This window comes from Microchirus variegatus, assembly GCF_963457635.1.
Source record: "Microchirus variegatus genome assembly, chromosome: 15".
Lineage (NCBI taxonomy): Eukaryota > Metazoa > Chordata > Actinopteri > Pleuronectiformes > Soleidae > Microchirus > Microchirus variegatus.
Window position 1 is genome coordinate 9,150,102 of NC_139816.1, and position 24,718 is coordinate 9,174,819.

At 40.3% G+C, this 24,718-nt stretch overlaps 1 protein-coding gene across 3 annotated transcripts in view; it reads left to right on the forward strand.

Moving 5' to 3' along the window:
* The first annotated feature begins 416 nt into the window (after nt 1–416).
* The window catches only part of ube3c (ubiquitin protein ligase E3C), a 30,777-nt gene continuing 6,475 nt past the window's right edge, over nt 417–24,718 (forward strand). For 2 of the 3 annotated variants that reach the window (XM_083901998.1, XM_083902000.1), the window contains exons 1-20: nt 417–540; nt 1,131–1,229; nt 1,336–1,389; nt 2,176–2,250; nt 2,569–2,715; nt 2,815–2,930; nt 3,055–3,212; nt 3,326–3,479; nt 4,876–5,096; nt 5,198–5,349; nt 6,457–6,644; nt 10,842–10,928; nt 11,076–11,233; nt 11,562–11,803; nt 15,245–15,349; nt 16,106–16,193; nt 18,467–18,564; nt 19,024–19,156; nt 20,386–20,633; nt 24,423–24,635. In XM_083901998.1, the coding sequence (XP_083758124.1) occupies nt 1,164–1,229; nt 1,336–1,389; nt 2,176–2,250; nt 2,569–2,715; nt 2,815–2,930; nt 3,055–3,212; nt 3,326–3,479; nt 4,876–5,096; nt 5,198–5,349; nt 6,457–6,644; nt 10,842–10,928; nt 11,076–11,233; nt 11,562–11,803; nt 15,245–15,349; nt 16,106–16,193; nt 18,467–18,564; nt 19,024–19,156; nt 20,386–20,633; nt 24,423–24,635 (2,703 nt within the window). In that variant the 5' untranslated portion in view covers nt 417–540; nt 1,131–1,163. The remainder of the gene's footprint in view (nt 541–1,130; nt 1,230–1,335; nt 1,390–2,175; nt 2,251–2,568; nt 2,716–2,814; nt 2,931–3,054; nt 3,213–3,325; nt 3,480–4,875; nt 5,097–5,197; nt 5,350–6,456; nt 6,645–10,841; nt 10,929–11,075; nt 11,234–11,561; nt 11,804–15,244; nt 15,350–16,105; nt 16,194–18,466; nt 18,565–19,023; nt 19,157–20,385; nt 20,634–24,422; nt 24,636–24,718) is intronic. The other variant, XM_083901999.1, reaches the window with a different exon arrangement.

The following is a 24,718-nucleotide window of genomic DNA, read 5'->3' on the forward strand; positions in this document are numbered from 1 at the left end:
ATCTCAGGTTATGAAATTAGTGCCACCAACAGTCTTTCAGGAGCTCGGAGATGATGATGTCAATATCAAAACAATCTTCAAGTTCATTCTAAACTCTAAAATTCTAAATAATATTACATCAAAGTCTTGTAAACAGTTAACATATAAACTCAACCAAACCACAACTAACTTCATCCCTATAAAGGCATGATCCCTAACCTTAAACCAAATACAATAAAACAGTCCTAAAATCAACCAGTTCCTCAGAAATGAGGTTCTGCCTCATGAGGACCAGGTTTTGGTCTCTATGAGGACCAGGAAAGAAGTAATAAACACAGACATATGGGTCTCTTCGAGGGGCGGGTTTAAGCTGTCATTGGCACGTATTCTGTCCAATCAGCTACCTGCTTTGCCGGAACCGGAAACAGCTCACCCGGCTCTTCCTTTGCAAAGTGTTGATGTTTGGATAGAGGAGGAAAGGAAGACTTGACGTTTGGATTAAGCTAAACTGCCTTCTCTGTGTTATTGTTTCCGTTTCGCCCCTTAATTCACGAGTTTAAGGTAAACGATTCACGGGTTGTTGGTCCACTATTCTCACATGAGTCTCCTGTAGTATGAGCGATGTCAAAAAGGACATGGGGTAGAAAGACACCCCCGTAAAGTCAGCATGTGTGTGTGTGCGCTCCGCTGCTGTGCTAACTAGCCACCGTGCTAAACGCCGACAAAAACCACGATATTTATAAATATATGAGTCACCACTGTGACTTGGCACTAATAAATGGTTTGTAACGGTGTGTCTTCGTTGTTGTTTGGAGTCGGATTGTGTAAAGCTGCGTTGTTTTTAGATGTAGACAGCTGCTGAGTCATTAGCTAGCTAAGTTGACCGGTTAGCTAACTATTGTATCCAAATTGTATCCAAATTGAAGCTGTCAGCCGTAAAAGTAGCTCAACCGAACAATCGATCGTATCGTCAAACAGTAGCACATGCTGCGGTTTAAGTCTGTTGTATTTTGCCCCTTCAAAAATGATAGTAAACACACACCAACGTGATGTAATCGTTGTATAACATATTAGCCGATGTTCACCTTGTGCAGGTAGTAGCCAAGTCACGATTTTTAATGTTCCACTTGTGTCACTTTGTCTTTTTCTAGAAATCTGAATCAGTCAATGGGAAAAATCTAACAATGTTTAGCTTTGAGGGAGAGTTCAAGACAAGACCCAAGGTGTCTCTTGGAGGAGCGAGTAAAAAGGTCAGTCAGTATCTTGAGATTTCTCACAGAGTTGATGGAGATCTCTGTAAGTAAGTCAGTACTGATTGTATAGTATGTTTCTCTTTCTCTAAATGCTGTTTTTCAGGAGGAGAAAGCATCTCTGCTGCACCGCACTCAAGAAGAAAGAAGGAAAAGAGAGGTAACTGACTTTGTGTGGTGTTTTTCTACTAGAACAAGTCTTAGATCCCATTCAGACCTGGTGCTATTATCTGTTGTGAGTGATTCAATCAGAAGTGGACAGCTCTAAGTTCAAGACTGAACGCACCCAATCTGCACTTATGGTGATGTGATCTCAAAAGCCACATTAGGAGGTGGTTTGGGGAAGCACGTGGCCACATTCCTGAAAATGCATGCCTTAGACTTGGCAAACTCTTACACGCTGTAGTTTCACTTCCACGTTATTTTTACATTTCCCAGTGCCCACGCATCATTGATTTATTTTTAGTCGGCACAACAACCGTGACTTTATCTCATGTTGGAAATGTGAATTCATGTTAGACCAGGGCGAGCAGACGTTTGTTTATCTCAATTGCACATTACTTTGTTTACTATCTGTTAGTTTTGCCTATGCACATGGCCACATATTGATGCACACACAACCACAGTGGCAGTGGACACAACTATGCTGTCAGACTCGTTACAAACATGTCCCAGTCTTGTCCCCTCAACTGTTTACAGTACTTAACAATGTCCACATAAATTGGATGTCTCTCAGGGTGGATGTACATTCCAGATATCAACTAGGTTTTAATTTCACTGCATGCTCTTATTTTGTTCCTAACTGAAGGATTCCGATTTTTGTCTTTGTGGAAAACAAGACTACTTGTACATTTGAACCTAAACTAAGAGAAAACACCCACAACCTTTAGGATTAAGTTTGAAATGTTTAAATGCTGCCACATAAGCTGTGTTCTTTTTCACGCAGGATGAAAGAAGACGTCTGAAGAATGCCATCATCATTCAGTCCTACATACGCGGCTACCAGGACTTGAAGCGACAGGTACGTTTGCAAAGTCGTTATACACAGTCGTCTCCTTAAGATGTCATACATCACCTTCAGATGAAAATAAACACATATGCGATAGGATTTTCGCTTGTAGTAAGATGGTCTTGAGTCAAACAAAGTATTTTGAAATGATGCTGAAGTAAGAGTAAGGAAAACTCCTGTTTATAGACACAGGTTCACCACTTTAAGCTGATCTGGAGGGAGTTTGTTATGAGTTGGGGGATTCATTAAATTCCACATGGTAATGATTTCATTTTACAGTGTACATTTAGTCATGTTTAGTACTTGCAACATTTCCCCTTTCTCTTCCAGTATGCTGCCCAGAGAGCCAGTTTTGATGAATGTGTGAGTCAGACGCACACAGGCGGCGCTCATCGCGTCTTGGACGGTCCCATTCTCTGCCTCCTATCAAGACAGCTCATATTTTTTTACAGACAGAGTGTGGATGCACATAGATTGGTAAGGATTCACAATGTCATTGTAATTTGCTTTACATGATACATTTGCTTAGCGAGAGATCTAAATGTATACCTGTTTCTTTTTGTTGTGTCTTGAAAGATATGGTTGTGTCAGAATCTGGTCAAACACAACAATCAATTTGTGAAGTTGTTGGTGGGCCCACAGAAGCAGACGTGTATGTTTCAGATCAAGAGGATCTTAGGCTTCTGCTGCAGGTATTGTCATCAAAAAAAAAAAAACATTTTATGGATTACTATTTTTAGACGGTAGATTCATCAGCGTTAAGACACTTTCACTATCGACTGTTACTCATTCCTGTTTTTCAATTTCCTCTCCCAGACTGCTGCAGAACTGCAAGGACGAAAATTTAAATGTGTCCGTTCCCATGCGGATGCTAGAAATCTTTTCTTCAGAACGAACCTATCTTCCTGTTATTCCAGATCCTAATTATGTAGCTTCATTACTCGAGCAGATTTTGCACTATATGGTACAGAAAGGTACGTTTACGAATGTTTTCCATCAGTTCTGTGTGAACTAATCTTAGCGCTGAAAATCTGTGTTCGATTCCTTATTTATTAACTGCTTCTTTTCCTCTTCTCTTCTCTTCTAGGATACTACAAGTCGCTGTACATTCTGGTGAATCACAGACTTCCGGCCAGTCTAGAGTACAGCGACTCTCCCTCTGTCCCTCTGGCAAGCACATTGTTGGAGCACATCCTCAAACCACTGCACTTTACCTACTCCTCCTGCACAACAGGCGCAAGGTACGGCAGTGTAAACATTAGATCATGTTTCAACGTAATGGTGTCAGCACTGTTAATAAGGTGTTTGGAATTTTTCTAACTAGTTATGGGTCATTATACATTTGACTGAACTTGATTCTTTGCAAAAAAGTTATAGCCCAAAAGTAGATTTTCTTCAAAACTGTAACTAAGCATGAATTTAGTTAATTCCACAATGATTTAGCTGCATACTGTATTGTTTTAAATATGTCATTACTCAGCATAAGAAAATAAGCATGATTTATTTGAGAAGCTCGATTTGTTTATACACTTATTTTGAAGTTCAGGGTTCCTACACAATTTTACAATTTAATTAGACTAATTTCCAGGTCTGGATAAGTACGGAAAAAAGGAAAAAAAGTATGGAAAAATGTTTGTGTCATTTCCTGACTATTATCTCACTTTGTAAAATGAAATGTATTAATATATACAAATCAAAACAAGTTACTAACGCAACATAACCTATCTGTAGATGATATGAGACTTATCAAGCTGGCTGTAGAATAGTGTCGAGTTACCATGGTTACTGTTACTGACTGCGATTCTCATTTATTTATTATTTTCCTTGCGTTTCGTCGAGCCAGCCACCTATTGTCGGCTGCGACAGCGTCATTGGTCGATGCAAGTTTTCCGAGGGCTGGTTTCATGAAAAATTAGTGAAGGATTTTAAAACCATTTATTTACATAATAATCCTCGAACAATTGGTATTCAGGTGTTTAATATTGACTGAAAAATCCTCTGAGAAGTCTGTGAATCTGTGAATCTGGAAAAGTATGGAAATTTGAAAGTTAACCTTGGCTGTAGCGCTCCCAAAAAGTTGCATGTTTGGTAAAAAAAAAAAAAAAAAAAGAGTAAACTTCACGTTCGCCGGATGGAAAAGTGGTCGTGCCCAGTGAATGCTCCTTAAATTGTCCATTAAACTGATCGGACAAACCACAGCAGTTTTTTTTCCTCCTCCAGTCAGTGGTTGAAGGCAGTAATTGCTTCTGAGGCCAATTTACAACAAGGCCATAAAATGCCCTTCAAGACTCGCTCGCTCGCCAAAGTGCAGAATATCGGGCTGTTTGCCCTCGGTGTGAGACATTCTTAATAACAAACAACATGAAGACCTCTTTTCTTCTTTGAAGAAAAGCAAGGCGGGGAGTGAGAGGAACTTGTGTACACAGCGACTCCGACAGCTAATTATCTGACTGGACTCCACCAGATGTGTTTGACTGAGTCACACAGAACAGCATCTGTTTGGAGAGGACTATGTATACACAAGACAAGAAATGCTGGGTCAATGTTAGAGTGAACTTTTCTGTCAGTTTATTTATATTATATTTATCAGCATTTAGTGTGTTGTTCAAAGCACGTCTTGTCTTTTTGTCTTTGTAGGCAGTTTGTATTCGCAGCCTTTACCGAGGGGTTCATCGCGGCGCCGTTTACCGAGCAGATCTTTCACTTCTTTATTCCGGCGCTGTCCGACCTCCGTCTCTCATTCCCGTTCGAGGCCTTCCTCAGCTCCCTCCAGGCCACCATCGGCTCCTCCTCAGCAGCACAGAGCCAGGCGCCGTGGCTGTTTTACTTCGTCCTCTCTGCGGGAGAGAACTGCTTAGGTGGGTGGCACAATAAAGAGGAGAAGAACATAAATGTCACTCATCTGAAACTCACAATTTGGCTGTTGGCACAATGATGAATAATGAGTGTTTCTCGGTAGGCTCGCTATCAGAGGAGGGTCTCCTGCTCTACCTCCGGGCACTGCAGACGCTGCTGCCGCTGCTGCCAGTGTCGGAGAGCAGCAGCCGGCCGGAGGTGAACAGCGACTCGGAGGACGATGACGATGCTGGCATCCATCCATCGTCCATGCAGGTATGATCCATTAGCGTGGAGTACGGCGCGCACACATAAATCGGTAATGGAAATTTGTTCCAGGATAAGAAAACGGTTTGTTTTTGACCCCCCATTGTATTAATTACATATTCATTTATTATGTACGTTTAATGTTTAACCATTAACGACGGTTAATGAATGTCGTCATCAGCAGTCTCATTGTGTTTTGGTTAAGTACAGGTTAAATCTTGTGCACATTTAAGTTTACAACTTAATTATGCATGTCAAATACCGTCCTTTTTAAAATAAAACGGATAGAAAAAAAGATGACGTTTTCATTTCTGGCCAAAAGAAATTGTTTTGGGTTTTTAGCTAATCTCTGTAAAATAAATGGTTTTAATTCATTGACACAAATATGGAGTAAGTATTAAAGGTGGGATAGGCAGGATCACTGGAAAAATAGTCGAATATCATCCCAGGTTGTCAAATACGGTGTGCGGACTAGAGCTGAAAGAAGAATCGATTATTAATGGATTTCTAAATTAATCGTCAACTATTTTAATAATCGATTAATCAGTTTGAAGCTTTTTTTCTTGATTAAAACAAGATTTCTGATCATTTTAGCCTATTAAATGTGAATATTTTCTTTGTTTCTTTGCTCCACACAACAAAGAAATCATTAAAACTGAATCATTTTGGTTTGTGAACAAAACAAAACATTGGAGAACATTGTCATATCCAGGTTTGACAAATGACTGATCAACATTTTCTTACATTTTATGGACCAAACTGATCGTGAAAATAATCGACAGATTAATCGATTATGAAAATAATCATTAGTTGAAGCTCTAGTGGAGACTCTCTGTCCTGAGCTCCTCAGACTGTATGAGCATAGAGACGAAAACACACCTCTAGAAACTCTTTAATGAATAATAAACTGATTTTTTGTCATGGACCAGATTTCAAATAATGCTGAAAAATATGTTTTCCCACCCCAGCTTTAACTCACCATACACATACGATAAAACAAAATTTATCTTTCTCTTAATTTCTTCACGCCGTGACACAGATTTGCTCGTTTTCTGACGACTTCCTGTCATTGCTCGTCTTTTATTTTTTAACACGCGCGTTTCCTCCTCCTTTCAGGACGACACCCGGATATCCGTACAGCTCATCACGGAGGAGTGCGTCCACAAGCTGGACACCAAGCACCAGACCAACGCCCTGCTCAACCTGGTGTGGCGAGACTCGGCCAGCGAGGAGGTCTTCACCATGATGGCGTCCATCTGCCACACGCTCATGGTGCAGCATCGCCTCATGGTGCCGAAAGTCAGGTACGAATCTCCAGATGAGACCGATAAAGCAACGTATAGGCAATTTGACCTTCTTGCGTATAACGTGTAAAAATGAAACCCCTTTCTCTTTTTTTAATTCAATATCATAACATTTTTATACGTCTTGTTGAGATCAGCGTGTTTACACACCGAGCTGATTGAGAGGAAAACTGCGTCTTTATGTGTTTTCCGCACCGTAAGCAGTAATGTAAATAACGGTGAAATGCAGGCAGGCAGGCAGGCGGTTATCTGTGGTCCGCACCCACTGGCATTTACAACCGGCAGAGGAAGCCTGGATGTCAGGGAAGCTGTCAGTTCTGGATGAGGGCAATTACCCCCCCCCCCCTTCTTGGGTTTGATTACATTAGGGCCAGGATGTCAGAGGTGGTGTGGGTTGGTGGGGGGTGAGGATGAGGATGCTGCATTGACTGACAGGAGGTGATCCAGACTGAAGCTTCATGCATGGTCAACCTGCTCCAGTTAATTATTAGTGGAGTTGATGTACGACGTACGTACGTGTGTGTGTGTGTGTGTGTATAAAGGATCGTGTCATGTTAGCAACGGTGTCGTACTACGAAACATCACCCCGCACTTTTGCACAAACACGCATATATGCATTGTGATTTAAAGCGGGACACACGCACACACACACACACACACACACACACACACACACACACACACACACACACACACACACACACACACACACACACACACACACACACCGCTCAAGTCTTCAGCAGTCATCAGAGTGTAGACAAAATTTCAGCAAATTTTATTCGCCCCACACAAACCCGCCAACCCGTCGCTCCCTTTCATTTTTTACTGCTTCCTCTTTCCTTTCGCTTTTACCATAAATCCTGCCCTTCGTCTTCCATCATTATTGGATATCTGTACAAAATAATTAGCTCACTGAGAAAGATTAATCACTGCAGAAGTGGACGGGATAGCTTTACAAGAGGCTAAGGGGAGCAAATTGCATCCCGGGCCTTGATTTACTGCTCTTAGAGCAAAAAAAAAAAAAAAAAAGTAAGGCCCGGGCCAGTTGTCCAGCAGCCCTGCACGCTGCCTCTTTAATAAATATGTAAAATTGCTCTCATGAAAATGCACTCTGCTTTTTTATTTTTTTTCAGAGGACACATTAAAAGATTTACACTGATTCAGAACAATTTTTTTTTTATTCCTCCTTCAGATTTGTTCTAGTGTGTGTGCTGTAATTAGACTTTAATTGTTAATTGTTGGATATTTGGTGTAATTTCACTTTGATTGCGAGGTCGCACCCCGTCGCTAACGGGGCGCGCCGCGATAGCAGTGAGCGCACAGATGAGCTTTGCTCTTTCATTTGCTTTTGAAGACTTGCTGTGATTTTTTTGCGTCTGCCGTGAGATAATGACGTTTGCCCCGTGTTAATGCAAGAAAAACACATTCGTATTTAGGTGGAAACACAGTTCAGTCTACAGCTGCAACTTAACCTTTATTTTCATAATAGATTGTACCTTTGTTTGGTCCATAAAATGTTAGAAAATGCTACAGAAACCAAAATTATTCATTTTAATGATTTCTTTGTGATGTGGAGCAAAGAAATCAGAGTATATTTACATTTAAGAAGCTGAAACAATTAATTAATTAGTTATCTGTATTTATTATCTGCAGACTTCTATACAGTTTAGCTTTCAACGCACGTGTCCTGAGGCATAAATGATAAAAAAAACAACATTGATCAGTGTTTGTCAAACCTGGAAATGACGATGTTCTCGAATGTCTTATTTTATCCACAAACCAAAATGATTCAGTTGTAATGGTTTCTTTGTTATGTGGAGCAAAGAAACTCAGAAAATATTAAAATTTAAGAAGCTAAAACAATCAGAAATCTTGTTTTAATCACCAAAAAAAGCTTCAAATCGATTAATCGATATTCAAAAATAATAGATATAGAATAATAGTAGAAAAATGATAATAATCGTTTCAGCTCTAGTTCAGTCCAAATATCAAATATGACCCAAGAGTCTGGATGTTGTTGTTTTTTTTCCACTACTGAATGGAGATTCTTTCATTACTGCAAAATGAAATGATCCAGCCGTGATGCATCAGGCTGCTTTACACACACACACACACACACACACATGCACACACACACATGCACATGCAACCCCTTTTGATGTCTTGACTTTGTTTATTAGTGGTTCATTCCATGATTGAAATGGGGGTTTGGGTTCTTTCAGGCCGTAAATCAGCGCGTCAGCTGGCATTTAGTGCTTTGTTTCCCATTTCAATCAAACACCCACATCGCTTGTTATGAGCCCACAGCTCCACTCCGTCGCTCCTCTCCTGAGCCTTGTTGCGCTGACAGATGGCGCGCGGTGTGCGCTAGCTCGGGCTCCGGCCATTTTTCAAGCGGCGCTGAGGCGTTCTGTGACATGGAGGCTCATTTCCATTTGGGGGGAAATTTTGAAAGGGGTTTTTGGTTAGATTGAATGCTGGGATGGGAATTTGAGCGTTGACATTGAAGGGCAGAAATGCAAGATTCCTTCCTTTCTCTCTTTTTTTGTTTTGTCTCTTAACTCCTTTTCTTCTGTTGACCTTTACTCCTTCTCATCCACCACAAACACACACCGTCCCTGTTAAAGGCAAGCATCCGTGTAGGTGTCAGTGCTCTGACAAGGGCCCTATTATATGCAGGGGGCTACTTTATTTTACCTTTTTTTTTTTTTTTTAGCTTACTTACCGCATTATTGTCACCTGTACTTACCCCTCTGTGTGAAAAGCCATGCAATTTACGAGGATACACAAACACACACACTCCTGAACAAAGAGCAGCTTCGCACCTTGGTGCCATAGCGAGGTATGTGGGCCCTCCTCGGTGTTATCATGTAATTCCCTGTGAGTGTGGAAGCATGCTGGCGCTGCGGGGTCACACTGAGGACCAGTCTTCCCCTCCTCCTCCTCCTCCTCCTCCGTCCTCCATTGTCTTGCTTCCCCCTGGCCATTAACTTAAATGGGCCTCCAGCAGGAAGCCAGAGTGGAGGGCTGTTTATGACCCGAGCTGCTGGGCACCATCGCCAGCAACTAGTTTACTAATGGAAGGTGCCTCGCCTAAATAAAGCTTAATGGCTCATTTAATCTCTTTTTCGGGCCCTCGCGAGGTATAAAAGGGGAGAGAAAGGCCAAGAAAATTCTATGAGGAGAACGTTGAGTAACGATGTCATTTATTTTTTTTGTCCCCCCCCATCGCTTTTACTCGTGTCCTCTGGTTAACAGGAAGTTAACTGTCAGTTAACATCGTAGACAAGTTGGCGGAAAGTAATTTTTTACTGTTCCCTGACGCTGATTCAGGCTCGTTACTCGCTCTCCTTTTCCCTCTCTGAATGAAATGTTTGACTTTAACTAGTGCTGTGCTATGGGTTAACGCTGCGTTAACGCATGACACGTTTCCATGACGACTGGCTGGAAAAAGACGACGGATTCCAGGCACCGTTTACCAGTTAGCTCTGTTAGCTGCATTAGCTCCTTTTAGCAAACAACAAGTAACGTATGTGTGCCTCTGTTTTTAAAGTTTAGCGCTACTTTAGAGTCTCATTTTAACAATCCGGAGTCATGTAAACATGACGTCACACGTATCTTTTTCCGGGCAGTCATCATGGAAACGCGTTGTGCGTTAACGCTTGACAGCACTAACTTTAACGCGTCTGGAGCTGCAACTGAAGTTTATTTTACGAATCGATTAATCGTTTGGTCCGTAAAATTTCAGAAAATGTTAAAAAACAATGTTCTCCAATGTCTTGTTTTTGTCCACAAACCAAAATGATTCAGTTTTAATGATTTCTTTCTTATGTGGAGCAAAGAAACGAAGAAAATCTTCACATTTCTGAAGCTAAAACGATCAGAAATCTTGTTTTAATCGTGAAAAAGGCTATTTATGAGTGGGTACTTATCATTCATTCATCATTTAAGATGCATAACCTTTTTACTCTATGTCTTCGTTATTTTATTATCTTCATTATTATTGCTGCTGTTCATTTTCTTTCATTGTCTCTGTATGTCTGGAGATGGTGTATTATATAATACAATAAAACTGTGAGTCAAATAATGAAAAAAGCTTCAATCGATTATCAAAATAGTTGACGATTAATTAAGTAATCGATGAATTGTGTCATCTCTAAATGTTGTCTCTTCTCTTGCGTTTGTCCTCTGCAGACTTCTCTACAGCTTAGCTTTCAACGCACGTTTCCTGCGGCATATCTGGCACCTCATCACTTCCATGACAACTAAAATGATCACCGGGTGAGCTAATGCGGTTCTTATTGTCGGCGAATGTGCTTTTGATCTCCAACTGAGTCATTGTATTAAGATATTAGGCCTCTGCTTATATACATACAGTATGTGCTTTGTAATTAGTTCCTCCTCCTCTCTCCTCCTCCTCTCTCTCAGCTCCATGGTGCCGCTGCTGCAGCTGATTTCCCGAGGTTCTCCCATGTCATTCGAGGACTCCAACCGCATCATTCCCCTTTTCTATCTCTTCAGCTCGCTCTTCAGCCACTCGCTTATCTCCGTGCACGACAGCGAGTTCTTCGGGCATGAATTGGAAGGTAACGGAAATAGAAAAACTCCCTAATGTTCTGTATCAACGCCATAGATCAGTGTATGTGTGTTTGGTACTAGGGCGATTTGCTATAAAACCAATTGTGATGTGTGGAAATAAAGGCAATATTCAGTAATGTCATTTATTTATTAGGGTTAGTTTAATGTTATATTCATTGGAAAAAAAGGTGATTTTCCTTCAAAAATAAGGACATTTCTATGTGACCCCAAACTTTTGAACAATAGTGTACATATGAAAAATACGTATTGCAACCTGGTTTACAGAAAAAGCAACCGAGTGACCTCTAGTTTTATTTTATCTGTTTTTGAATAAAGCTCTGGTTCATCTAGGTCAGACGCAGTCCTCCATGATGCCCTTCACGCTGTTAGAGCTGGTCACGTTGTCCCGCTGCCTGAGAGACGCTTGTCTGGGCATCATCAAGCTGGCCTACCCCGAGACTAAAACTGAGCACAGAGAGGAGTACATGGCTGCGTTCCGCAGCGTCGGGGTCAAGACCAACACTGAGGTCCAGCAGCGAATCCAGGCCGAGCAGAAACGCTGGGTGCAGCTCTTCAAGGTGAGTGTTTTTAGTCGTCAAAATGTTATGGTTGAAGGCACTCTTTTAACCTTTCACTGTGCAATTGACACTAAAAACAGAACTTGCACAACAAATACAATAAACAACTTGACCTTGGCTGCAAAGTAAAACTATCTTAATCTGCACTACCGTTCAAAAGTTTTTGGGTCACTTAGAAATGTCCTTATTTTTGATGGAAAAGCACTTTATTCTTAATGAATATAAAACTAAAGGCACCATATGTAAGAATGTGGCCAAAAACAGTTACTACACTCAAATTCAAAATACCGAGGTCTTTTAGGTTTCGTTTTCTCCGCCATTGTAGCTCAGACGTAACTGGCAGCCGAGACTCAACTGACTGCAATGATTGGTAGACAGAGGTAGGTGGCGCCACATGCCAAAACAGGATTTCAAAATACAAACATGATTTGCAGTCTGCAAAATATTTTTTTTAATGCAAATGTTTTGTCTGTACTGTTGTTGTCGGTTATATGTTGTTTGTTATATGAACATTATTCCTGAGTCTCTGTGACATATTAGGAGGATTTTATGGCCAGTTGCTTTAGATTTATAACATAATGCACCTTTAAATGAATCAGAAATAAACTCTATACTTTGTTAATGTGGTAAACGACTATTCTAGCTGCAAACTTCTGGTTTTTAATAGAATATGTACATAGGTGTATAGAGGCCCATTTCCAGTATTCTAATGGTACATTGTGTTTGCTAATCGCGTTAGAAGGCTATTGGATGATTAGAAAACCCTTGTGCAGTTATGTTAGACAATATTTTCTATTCATTTTGTCTGACTTTTGATGGAAAACACACACAAATTGTAGAGGTGACCCCAAACTTTTGGACGGTTGTGTAATTTACAACTCGACTGACAAAAAGCTTTCATGAAACACCAAATGTTTCTTCTCAGGTGGCATTTAATCTTAATTACTTGACACCTGTGTGTACTATGCAATACTTCAGTTCAGCTTTCAAGTACTGTAGTGTAAATATCGTCCACAACTGTATCAACAATCAGACTGTTCCCAGAATTCCACTCTTCTAATCCACCTGTTGCACCTCAGGCCTCGTCTCCCACTAAAGGTGTCATCTTTGAATAAATCACCTGGAATAAATGTACCACGTGTGCAAGTTCGCTCACAAATTAGGTGAAATTTAACCCTAAAGTCTTCTTTGCCAAGAGCTTAAAACATGATCTCTCACACATTAACATTGGGCTTAACCGTTGTGTATTCTGTCTGTGCGTTCAAGCACAGCGGCCTAATGCCTCGCCTGTGTTAGTGGAAATCAAGCGTGTATGCATGACCGGGCAGAGACACGGTGGAGCGCTGCCATGCAGGTCATCCACTGGTTATTTACCGAGAGGAAATGAGGCAGAAGACAGCATTAACTCCATTCTCCTCGGCTCTATTTCTCATTCCCTTCCCTCCTTTCTCCTCTCCTCCTCTCTCTGTCAGGGAAAAATGGTAATTAAGCGACTTTGTTCTTGGCCGTTAGTCTTTGACAGAAGGATTTAAACGCGAACACGCCGCGTGTTCGGCGAAAGGTGGCGAATACGCAAAAGAGCATGTCGGTATTTTTCATAAAAGATCTGTTCAAAGGCCTCTCTTGTCAGCTAAAACGACCCATTAAAGAAGTGGGAAGCCAGGGGGGAAATGCATTTTCCAAATTGAACGGTGGGATTTACAGTCCGTTTAACGCCGCTGACCCCTAACACGCTAATGTTTGGTTCGTGTCATCAGCCGTCCCTCCCCATCTTTTATCACCTCCATTGTCGAGCTATCTATTTAATTGAAAGAAGTTAATTGAATGAAAATGATCAACTAAGCTTGTATTAATATTGCTAATGGAACTTTCTTCTTGGCCATGTTTGGAGAACGATGTCACGCAGGAGTTTGGGAAAGGCCCATTAAGGTTTGCACTTAACCCGATGGGCTAATTAAGGAATGCTTATTCATTCCCAGAGTCAGGGGCTAGGCCTCCTCCAAACCCATCGTCACGCGACTTTTACAGCGTTTTGCACTCGCCGTTATTGCAGACCTGTGCGATTGACCGAGATGGATTGTCGCTCTATGAAAATGACGTGCTTTAGAAAAGAGAATTCCGATTTGAAATAATCTAGCCGGCAGTATTATATGGAAATTGAGTGGCTGTAGCTGTACTCAAACGTAAAGGTCTCCTTAATGAATTGGCAGGCATTGGCTCACACATGAGGGTTTTTCAGCGGGTGACTGACGGCGACGAGACCATAGCAACAGCAGACGTGTTCCATAAAAGTCTCTCTGGACTGTGTTTACATTGCTCTGTGGAAGGAGTGTGTTAGACGTAGAAGAATCCAAGAAAACGATCCCCTTGTGCCTTTTATTACACTAACATTCAAAAGTTTGGGGTCACCTATACAATTAGTTTGTGTTTTCCATTAAAAGTCACACTTTTATTCATCAATAAAGTTACAAAATGAATAGAAAATATAGTCAAGACATTGACAAGGTTAGAAACAATGAGTTTTATTCAAAATAAAGAACCAGCAAAACAATTTTTACATAATTGCACAAGGGTTTTCAAGGGTTTTCTAATCATCCAATAGCCTTTTAACACGATTAGCAAACACAATGTACCATAAGAACACTGGAAATGGGCCTCTATACGCCTATGTACATAGTCCATTAAAAACAAACGTTTGCAGCTAGAATAACAATGTAGAGAGTGTATTTCTGATTCATTTAATGTTAAATTCATTGAAAAAATAATGACATTTCTAAGTGACCCCACACCTTTGAACGGTAGTGTATATCTTGAACCTACATATTACTTGTTTTGTAAACCTGTATATTGAAACCTGCAAAAGATATTTCTGAGTTTTCACTTCCAATTGTGCATCTCCAACTGAAATACTGAAGAAAAAGTATTTATTTAGCTTCGAATTTCGGTCATTTTTTCCCTCATTCAGTGCATTAAAAGTGAGCCCTGTTAGAAAACACATTCCTGTATGCCAGTGGACACCTGTGCACATTCCTAAGTGACGACATTACATCACAGTGAAATACAGTCGGTGACCACGAGCCTGCTGCAGGCGAGGTGAAAGCCTCAGTGCAGTACAGTGAACCACTGCAGCTGTGTGTTGTTTGAGTTCTCTGTTGCGAAGGCTGATGTCAGCAGACCTCCCTAGTAATTAACAGGCCCGGACATTGAGGGACGGTGCAGGTCGTTTTTCTTTTATACTCCCCATAAATGGCGCACTAATGGCTGAAGTCTCAAATTGCCTTTTTTTTTTATCCTCCCTCAAAGACAAGGAACCTCTTTGTCAATCTTGTCCTCTCTGCTCTGAAATGTACTTGAAATGTATGTTTTTTCTCTGTCTAATGTTAAATTGGACCCGATTGTTAATGTGTGTGCGCCTGTCTGTGTGTTTGATCTACGACACAGGTCATCACTAACTTGGTGAAGATGGTGAAAGCTCGTGACATCAGACGACCTTTCTGTCCGGCAGGCCACTGGCTCTCTGCAGAGGTCAACATCCGTGCTGATAAGGTACTTTACCTCTGTCACAGCTGTTTGCATTGTTGCATACATTATGCCGTTATATGATATTATATGATATTAAATTATATATTATATTTAAACAGCAGAGATTTGGATCTCTCATTTATTTAAGTATTAATGCATATATATATATATATATGTATGTATATGTATATGTATATGTATATGTATATGTATATGTATATGTATATGTATATGTATATATATATATATATGTATATGTATATGTATATATATATATGTATATGTATATGTATATATATATATAGTAATATATATATATTATATATTACTATATATAATATATAGTAATATATATTATATATTACTATATATAATATATATATATAGTAATATATATATACATATATATGTATATATATGTGTATATATATATGTGTGTATATATATATATATATATATATATATACACACACATATATATATGTGTGTATATATGTGTATATATATGTATACATATATATGTATATATATGTGTGTATATATATATATATATATACATATATGTATGTATGTAAAATATGTGTGCATATTAATTATATATAAGTGTATGCATACATATATATATGTGTATGCATATATACACATACGTATGTATATATATATGTGTATATATGTATGTTTGCTTCACAATAAAAATAATATTATATATTATATGTATTTACAATAAATGTATCTAAATAAGGCTCCTTGAACTGATAATTGATTAATCTCCATCTTCAGGTCACGCAACTGTACGTTCCCTCTGCAAGACACGTTTGGAGAACGAGAAGGATGGGTCGCATCGGGCCACTTCAGTCGACACTCGATGGTAACTGATTTTTTTTTTCTGTCATTTCAGAAATAAGGAGCAATTGATTCCCTTAAGAAAATTTGTAATTGGTGTTTTTTTTCCCCCGTTATTCATTCATTCATATACCACTTTATCCTCCATATGAGGGTTGTGGGGGGAGCTGGGAGCCAATGGTGGCTGACACAAGTAGGGTACACCCTGGACACCCATAGTTATCTTACCCTTACAAACTTTATTTATAAAGCACTTTAAAACAGCTAAATGAAACAAATAAAACCTACAAACATGTGACCTAATAGACTCAATCAAATACTGTAGAAAATATAAGAACAACACAAATAATCAGTTCATACAATCAAATAAAATCCGCCTGAACAGCTAGAGTCTCTAGGCGCCTGTTACTCACAGTGCTGTACTTAAAGAACCCCATCATCGCAGAGCTGCTCCACTGGCAGTGGATTCAGATTTAGATATGTGTAATGCTTGTGTCAGCTTGATGCATTGCCCAGAAAATCATCCTAATTGCTGTCCAAAGTCACCTTCTCCGTGTTTGCTCTGCATGTTCTATAGAGCCATGAGATGAAGTGCCCCTATGTTTTTATCTGTGGTCGATGAGGGAAGAAGATTTTTTAAAGAAATTCTTCTTAATGTAAAGATTAAGAAACAGCATCCTACCTCAGAAAAAGTAATTAAGCTTAACATTTTCTCTTCATCCACTCAATTAGGCACTAAGAAAATACAAGGGTCTCACTTTCAGCCATCCCAGGTTTCTGTGAAGTACGGTGTGAGAACAGCTGATAACAATGTGTGTATGATCTACCTAATGCCACTCACAGGCTGTATGGGAGGGGGGGTGGGGGTGAATTCAATTAGCGTGAAAGTACCTGATGAACTCGGCCACATCTGGTCCATGTGTTTGTCTGGCCTTTTCTCATTTCCTTAAATGGACAGGGCCCTGCGGCTGATGAACGAGCAACGTATTGACCACTCCGGGGGCCGTATTTCTCCGCAAAGATGGAAACCTGATGGCAAAATGCAGATCAGATTGACTAATTGGGCAGAATAATTGAGCTGCGGTCGACGCAAAGTGAGGAAGATGAAGAGCAGTTTGTGGGCTTTTTTGTGTGTGTGTGGGGGCTAAATAGCCCTAAAGCCTGAGTTTAATACAGAACAAACATCGGCTTAATGGATACGGCCCAGCAGGTGGATGTGCAGCTCACGGGTGGGTTAATTAAAAGGGTGAATAATGGAAATGTCTTTAATGGCAGCGCTCTAAATAGTGCAGTCCTTACTACTGAACCGAGCTGTGTGAATGCTGTTAATGATTCTGTTAGAGGAGCTACTGTATATCAACCACATGAACTTTCCTTTATCAGACTCAGACTTGTCCACGTGTAGCTGACCTCAGATGGATGATTCCGAAGTAATAAATGTCCATTAATGACACAAAACAGAAAAAACATACTTGGCAAATCTTGTCCTGATTGTTGCTCTCAGTATTTATTAATTACTAGTACTGGTATAATGATGAGAGTTTGAGATGCTTGTATGTAAATACCATAGACCAGGGGTGTCAAACTCATTTTGGTCCATTTTGGACCAGTAAACTCATCGCAAAATGACATCGAAGTAATAATAAGTCCACTTTTTTCTTTGTATTAATTACTGCAAAGAAGAAGAATTATCAAATTCAATGTATTAAATTAATTATTCGTTTTTTCAAAATATATTATGAACAGCCTAAGAATATTTAAGAAAAATATGTGCTATTTCAACAACACTATCACTCAGTTCAACATTTATTTCAGTTATACCTGAGCACAGTGTATAACAATTTACTTTTGTCCCTGAAACACGGCATCTTTTAGCCTACAAAAGTGCACCAAATCTGTACATATAACAAAACCTCACATACATAACATGTATGGCATTTATAAGAAAAAGTGCATCAAATCTGTACATATAACAAAAACCTCACAACATGTATGGCATTTATAAGAAATGATATAATACTCAACCAAACTCTTTGGTAGTTATTCTGTTGCTGACTAACACGGAATTTCACCCTTGCCATAGATCTTTAGGGGTAAAATTGTAGTTGACATATATTATTGCTTAATCTAACAAAATACAGTATATTATAAAGTTACATTTGGAGAAAAGGAACATTCTTCACACTCCGCAAACTGGCCCCGTGACCTATCGATCAGAGGTCTGTGTCTCGTTTCGTATTCCAACGTTTTCTTCTTAAATGTGTGTTAACACGTTGCGTGTCTTGTGTTTTTCTACAGTCGGCTTAGAGCCCGCACAGCTGTCCGTGTCCGAGGAGAGACACCTTGCCATCCTCACAGAACTCCCCTTCGTGGTTCCCTTTGAGGAGCGAGTCAAGGTGCGCTGCGCTGCTGAAACTCATCAACACAAGAAGAAAATACAACTTAGTAGTAGTTAGAATGAAGATGTGTTAATTACATGTGGAACTAACCATTATTTTAATGACTGATTAATATCAGAACATTAAATGTTCCTAACCTGGAAATAATCATGTTATCAAGTGTTTTTTTTGTATTAAATTATTCTGTTTTAATGATATATTTGCTGTATGAAGCAAAGGAATCAGAAAATACTCTCATTTCAGAGGCTGAAAAATCAGAAAACTTGTTTTAATTATTGAAAAAACACTATGCAATAGTGAGCAGGAACTGTTAATAAATTGCACTTTTCCCTTCATTATTTACCAGGAACTACAAAACAAGAGACTTTAACATGATTACATTCAAATATATACATGAAGACACTTGTTTTTTTCAAATTTGACACTGACCTTGCCTGTGTTACATGTGTCTTGCAGATCTTCCAGAAGTTGATCTACGCTGACAAACGGGACGTGCAGGGCGACGGGCCGTTCCCCGACGGCATCAATGTCACCATCAGGCGCAACTACATCTACGAAGACGCTTACGATAAACTCTCTCCGGAAAACGGTGTGTATGAGTGACGCGTATCCACGTTTATTTCCGACAGGATAAGCACCAAGGGGAGAGGAAAATGCTGTTCATGTTGACACCGTCGCTGAAACTCTTGTTACGGTCTATAAAATTTTAACATTGAGGATCAAGGTTCCAGTTAGCATTAAAGACTCGCTCTCTCCCCCCCCCCTCTCTCCTTGTGCTGAATTTTCGGTAAAGTGTAATTGTGGTTCTGATTATTATAATGGATCACATAAAAGCAGAATCAATTATTTTAAGTCACCTCTTTTGTGTTTGAATTTGAAAGGGCACTTCAGCGGGGGCAATCTGATTAAAAAGAGTAGTACGAGACCTGGGACTGAAGACATGATCTATATCATTTATGTGTCTATAAGTTATAGCCGCCTTGATTTATCGCGATACATTAATTATTCTGAAAGATGACCTTTTATGGAATTTGATTTGAATATTCCGAGGTCAAAAAAATTGCTTTTCTTGCACAACATGCGTGTTTGGGGGTAAACAATGGGGTATTATGGTGGAATCTAGCACGACAGCATTTTGTAATTTTGTGCAACAATGTTCTTTGTTTACAGGAAAATAATGTCCTTTTTAATGGTTGCTGTTCAGGGTACAATTTCGGTAACACTTTAGATGAGGGAACACATATTTACGATTAACTAGGTGCTTACTAACATGCATATAAGTCGCATACTAGCCCTTTATTAGTGAATATTAAGCACTTAGTAACACCTTATTTCAGAAAAATGTTAATTCATGTCGTAATAGAGGTAGAATGAGGTGTTAATACATGCTTAATGATGACTAATAAAGGGCTAGTATGCTACTTATATGTTAATAAGGACCTATTTAATGGTGAATATGTGTTCCCTAAGCATCAGCATCAGAGAAGTAACCTTTACTGCTTTGGGCAGTAACACAGCTAGTCATTGCATTGAAGAATTCAAATCTCCATTATTGTGGCGAAGAAATACCCTCAAAACCCAGGGATGTGCAGAGTTCTAGCATTTTGGACATTAAAAACCTACTGTAACTCTGCCGTGAGCTGTAAATGAGGATTTCTGACATTAATTGTTATTTTATGTCGTCTCTTAACAGCCGAAGCGTCACCCACAGTAAAGTATCCGGGGGAAAAAATGAAATTGTCTTTGCTGTGTTTATTAAGTAAAAAAAACACAATTACGCGTGTCTTGAAATTCCTCCTTATTTCCTCCTCATCTTAGAACCCGACCTGAAGAAAAGGATCAGGGTCCATCTGCTCAACGCTCACGGTCTCGATGAGGCAGGCATCGACGGTGGAGGCATCTTTCGGGAGTTCCTCAACGAGCTGCTCAAGTCGGGCTTCAATCCGAACCAGGGGTTCTTCAAGACGACCAACGAGGGCCTGCTGTACCCCAGCCCCGCTGCAGAGATGCTGGTCGGAGAATCCTTCACGAGACACTACTACTTCCTAGGCAGGATCCTTGGGAAGGTGAGCTGTTTTTTTTATTAAAGTCTGATGTCTGATATTGTCTCGTCCTCACCTAATGTAACCCTTAAAACAAGGAGGTATGTTTATGTAGCAGACGGTGTTAACTTGATGGCCAATAATATCACTTAAGATCAGTCTAGGGCTGCTACTAATGTTTATTTTCATAATCGATTAAGCTGGCAATTGTTTTCTTGATTAATTGAATTGGAAAACGTTGATCGGTTTTGACCAAACCTGGAACTAAAGTGTCTTCTTTTAGTCCACAAACCAAAATGATTCACTCTTAATGATTTCTTTGTTATATGGAGCAAATAAACTAGAAAACATTCACATTTAGGAAGCTGAAAAATCAGTAAGGTTGTTTTAAATGATTGAAACGATTGCTAATAATTGATTAATCAATTAATCCTTGGAGCCCTTCACTCTCCAATTAAGGGTTCCAAAAGGGTTCTTCTACAAAGGCTGAGGTTCTACCTGCAACCATTTGCTTCTGAAAAACCCTTTCCTGAATAAAGGGTTTTAAAAGGGTTCTTGGTGGAACCCTCCAAAAGGGTTCCAGGAAAGGTTCCACCTGGAGCCAAAAAGGGTTCTCCTATGAGGACAAGCCAAAGAACCATATATGGTTCCACTTAGCACTTCTATTTCTAAGAGTGTACATCAGTCATAGTCGGCGTTAAGACTGCTTTGCTGTTGATGCAAATTTAGAGGTTGTTTCAGTATTTGCTCCAGCGACTGACAACAGTAAGAGATATTGTCATTGTTTGTTTTTGAAAAGATTTTTCCAGTTTTTAGAGCCTTAGCTTTGTTAATCACCTCAGCGCATAATCTGTTGACAGCATTGTTTCCCCCCCCGTCCCTTCCTTCCCTCGGATCGCCACTATTTATTTGAGCCTAATGTTTCTAAATCATCCTTAATGCACGTGGTAGTGATTGTTTATCAAGATGCCTTCCTCGTGGTGACGGGGGCGGGCGGGTGGGGAGTGCTATCATCTCAACCTGGAGAAGAATTACCTCATGACAAGCGGTCGCCTCTCAATTAGGGCTTCCATTAGCCGATGATTCCTACCCCTTGTTTGTGTAGTGATTGCATTTGTCTGGCACTAAATCAGCGGACCCGCGCGGACAGGACATAAATAAGCGCTCAAAGCATGTGGTAATAGCGTTTTGATCTGTTTTACAGTCGGGAACATCCGGATCTCTTCACTCTTGCTGTGTTTAAAATAATCCAGTCTACTTGTAAGATGTAAAATTATAACTCCTCCTCCTCCTCCTGCTGCTTCTCCTTTTTCTTCTTCTTTTTCCTCTCTGTATATAAGTGAGAAATTATCCATCAGCAGCTACAAGATCTCTACCCCCACTCCGACAACATTGTGCTCTCTATAGCTAATGGTTCAGGCAATTAGGTGAAGGGGAGGGGGGAAATTAATTTGAATTTGACTTTCAATTAACCCTATCTTAAGTTCCTCTTTCTCCATAAAAATGGACATTTGAGTGGCCATTTGTGAGGCGTATTGATATTTGTTTAGTGCCGTTATTGCCCGGGATAAAAGGCGAGCGTTTATATAGATTGAGATTGCATCACTGCTGCTGCTGCACAGTGCACATTGCAGCTCAAAGGACACGGGAGATTAATACTGTTAATTAATGTCCGAGGCGTGCCATTGTTGTGGAGGTGATGTATTACAGGCAGGAGTGGCTTGTCTGGGGGGGTACTCACTGAAATGGGATTGAACATCAGAATAGAGGCCAGTCATCATCCTTCTTCCTCACTTGTACGCCCCCCCCCCCCCAACCGGGGCTGGCGTAGCCCGAAAGATTTAAGCCACAAAAAGGACGGCTTTGCTTCTGCGGCTCAAACCTTCCAGCGCTGACGACGGGGAGTGTTTACCGATCAACAAATGACTCGTTATGTATTCTGTGACCCTTTTGTGGCGGCGTTTCGCTCTCATTGGTCAAAAAAACCTTCAAACCTCATCAGCGTTGGCCTCGCTGCTCAGTAAACTATTAGGGGGTGAGGTAAAGTTTCCTTCCTTTTTTTTAACACCCCCCCACATCTTCTCAGACTCTCCCCACTCCAACTCCAGCGTCTCACGATTTGCCTTTAGAGGTGTGTGAGGTTGGCACCTCTGATTGATAGAGAAGTGTTTGAAAGGCATTATAATTTTATTGATTCTTAATGCTGTAAATTAAGGAATTTATTTGGCAGCTAACAGAATGCACCTGCAATGTTGCTGGCATTTATTCCACCTGATGGCGCCGCGATCTGTATTAATTGCGTTGCCACTGCACTCACTTATATTAAAAGGCCTGGGCCATAATAATTAATTCTTTCCAGCCCAAGTCATTTTGGCACAATTTCTGGCAATAAACACCCATAAATAAAGTAAGTGGCATTGAAAAAATAAGGCTCCAGTTTTTTTTCTCTCTCTCCATATACTTATTGCTGCCTCTTCCCGGCACAAGTGTTATTGATAGGTTTCAAGGGGCCACGGCGCACATATGGTCTGTAACGAGCTCCGGCCACCAGAGAAATACTAAGTGGATTATTTTGCATAAAAAATAGACAATGTTTGAAGTTGCGCAATTAACCTGTGTTTAGAAAATAGCCGTGATTTATGTGCGCGTGTGTGTTTAAGATGCATGCATTATGGAAATGCGCTAGATTTATAATCCATTTAGCTGATGCGGTCAGAGTTTTTAGTGCGATCATTTATAAAGACCTGTATATTTTAAGGCTCTTTTTCGGACTATTCCAGTACATTAGCTTTGGGTTTTATGAGTCACCTGCCCGGCTGTGGTTCTTAATGGCACTTAAGGTCAAGGTGAGAATTGGCATTTATAAAGTTTGAGGCAGGGGGGGGGAGCCTGTGTGTGTGTGTTTGAGATGGATCGTGTCCTGTGTTTTGCTCTCAAGTCACCGTGATCCGACGAGATTTACAGGCTTCATATTTTGATCGTTCCTTTTGATATAAGAGCAGGATGCTAATGGGATTTGCTGTTGTTTGTGTATGTAGTTGATGCAGGCCAAAATGTGCTATTTTTAATGCTCAGAGCCTTTTCTCATTCATTTTGTCCATTCTTTTAAAGCATAGGTCACTCTGTGGGTCCTATGTACAAAAACAAGTTTATGTACATATATAATAAGTACATAAACTTGTTTTTATGGTCAAAAACCTCCTAGTTGGTGCAAACCAGCCAATCGAAATCTCTCCTCACTGAAGCTCTTCAGACTGAAATCTCACCCCCAGAAGACAGAACTGTGTTGTGATTGGCCAGCCAACGAGAGCTTTCCCAACTGTCTTGTGATTGGCCAGGTACCTGGAAGTGACGTCATTAGCACGTCAGCTCTCAGAAGCGCAGCTCCCCATCTGGAACAGTGGATGCACTGCTTCTCATTATCAGAACAACATTTTAACAATGTTTAAAAATGGCTTTGTCGCAACTCCCCGCCGTAGACCGTTTTACGACCTTTGACCCGGGGTCGGAAGACACTGTCGCAAGTGAAACACCTCCACGAACTGACGTTCTTCTTCTGCGGTTCAATGTACGCAAATGTGCCCGGACTAGTGCCCGGAGCAGAAGGATCTTTTACAAAAAAAACCAGCGTTCTTAGCAGTGGCTGACCTGTTTGTTTTGAAATTTTAGGGCTTCATAAACGAGTTAATGGCACAGATACACACCAAAAACAGCATAAATTGGAACTTCCGGTCTTTAAATTCACCTACAAACATCAGTCAGTGTCCTGTTGTTGTCCTCCAGGTAACAAATGTTTTTTTCTCTCCCACACAGGCGCTGTATGAGAACATGTTGGTGGAGTTGCCCTTTGCCAGTTTCTTCCTGTCTAAGCTCCTGGGAACCAGTGCCGATGTGGACATACACCACTTGGCCTCGCTGGACCCGGAGATGTACCGCAACCTGCTCTTCCTCAAAAGCTACGAGGGAGACGTGGAGGAGCTCGGCCTCAACTTCACCGTGGTCAACAATGATCTCGGAGAGGCTCAGGTGACACATGAAATCTATTAATTCTCCTCATCCAGCCATCTCTCTTTCCTCTGCCCTCTTTGTTTTGCGTTAATAATTCATTT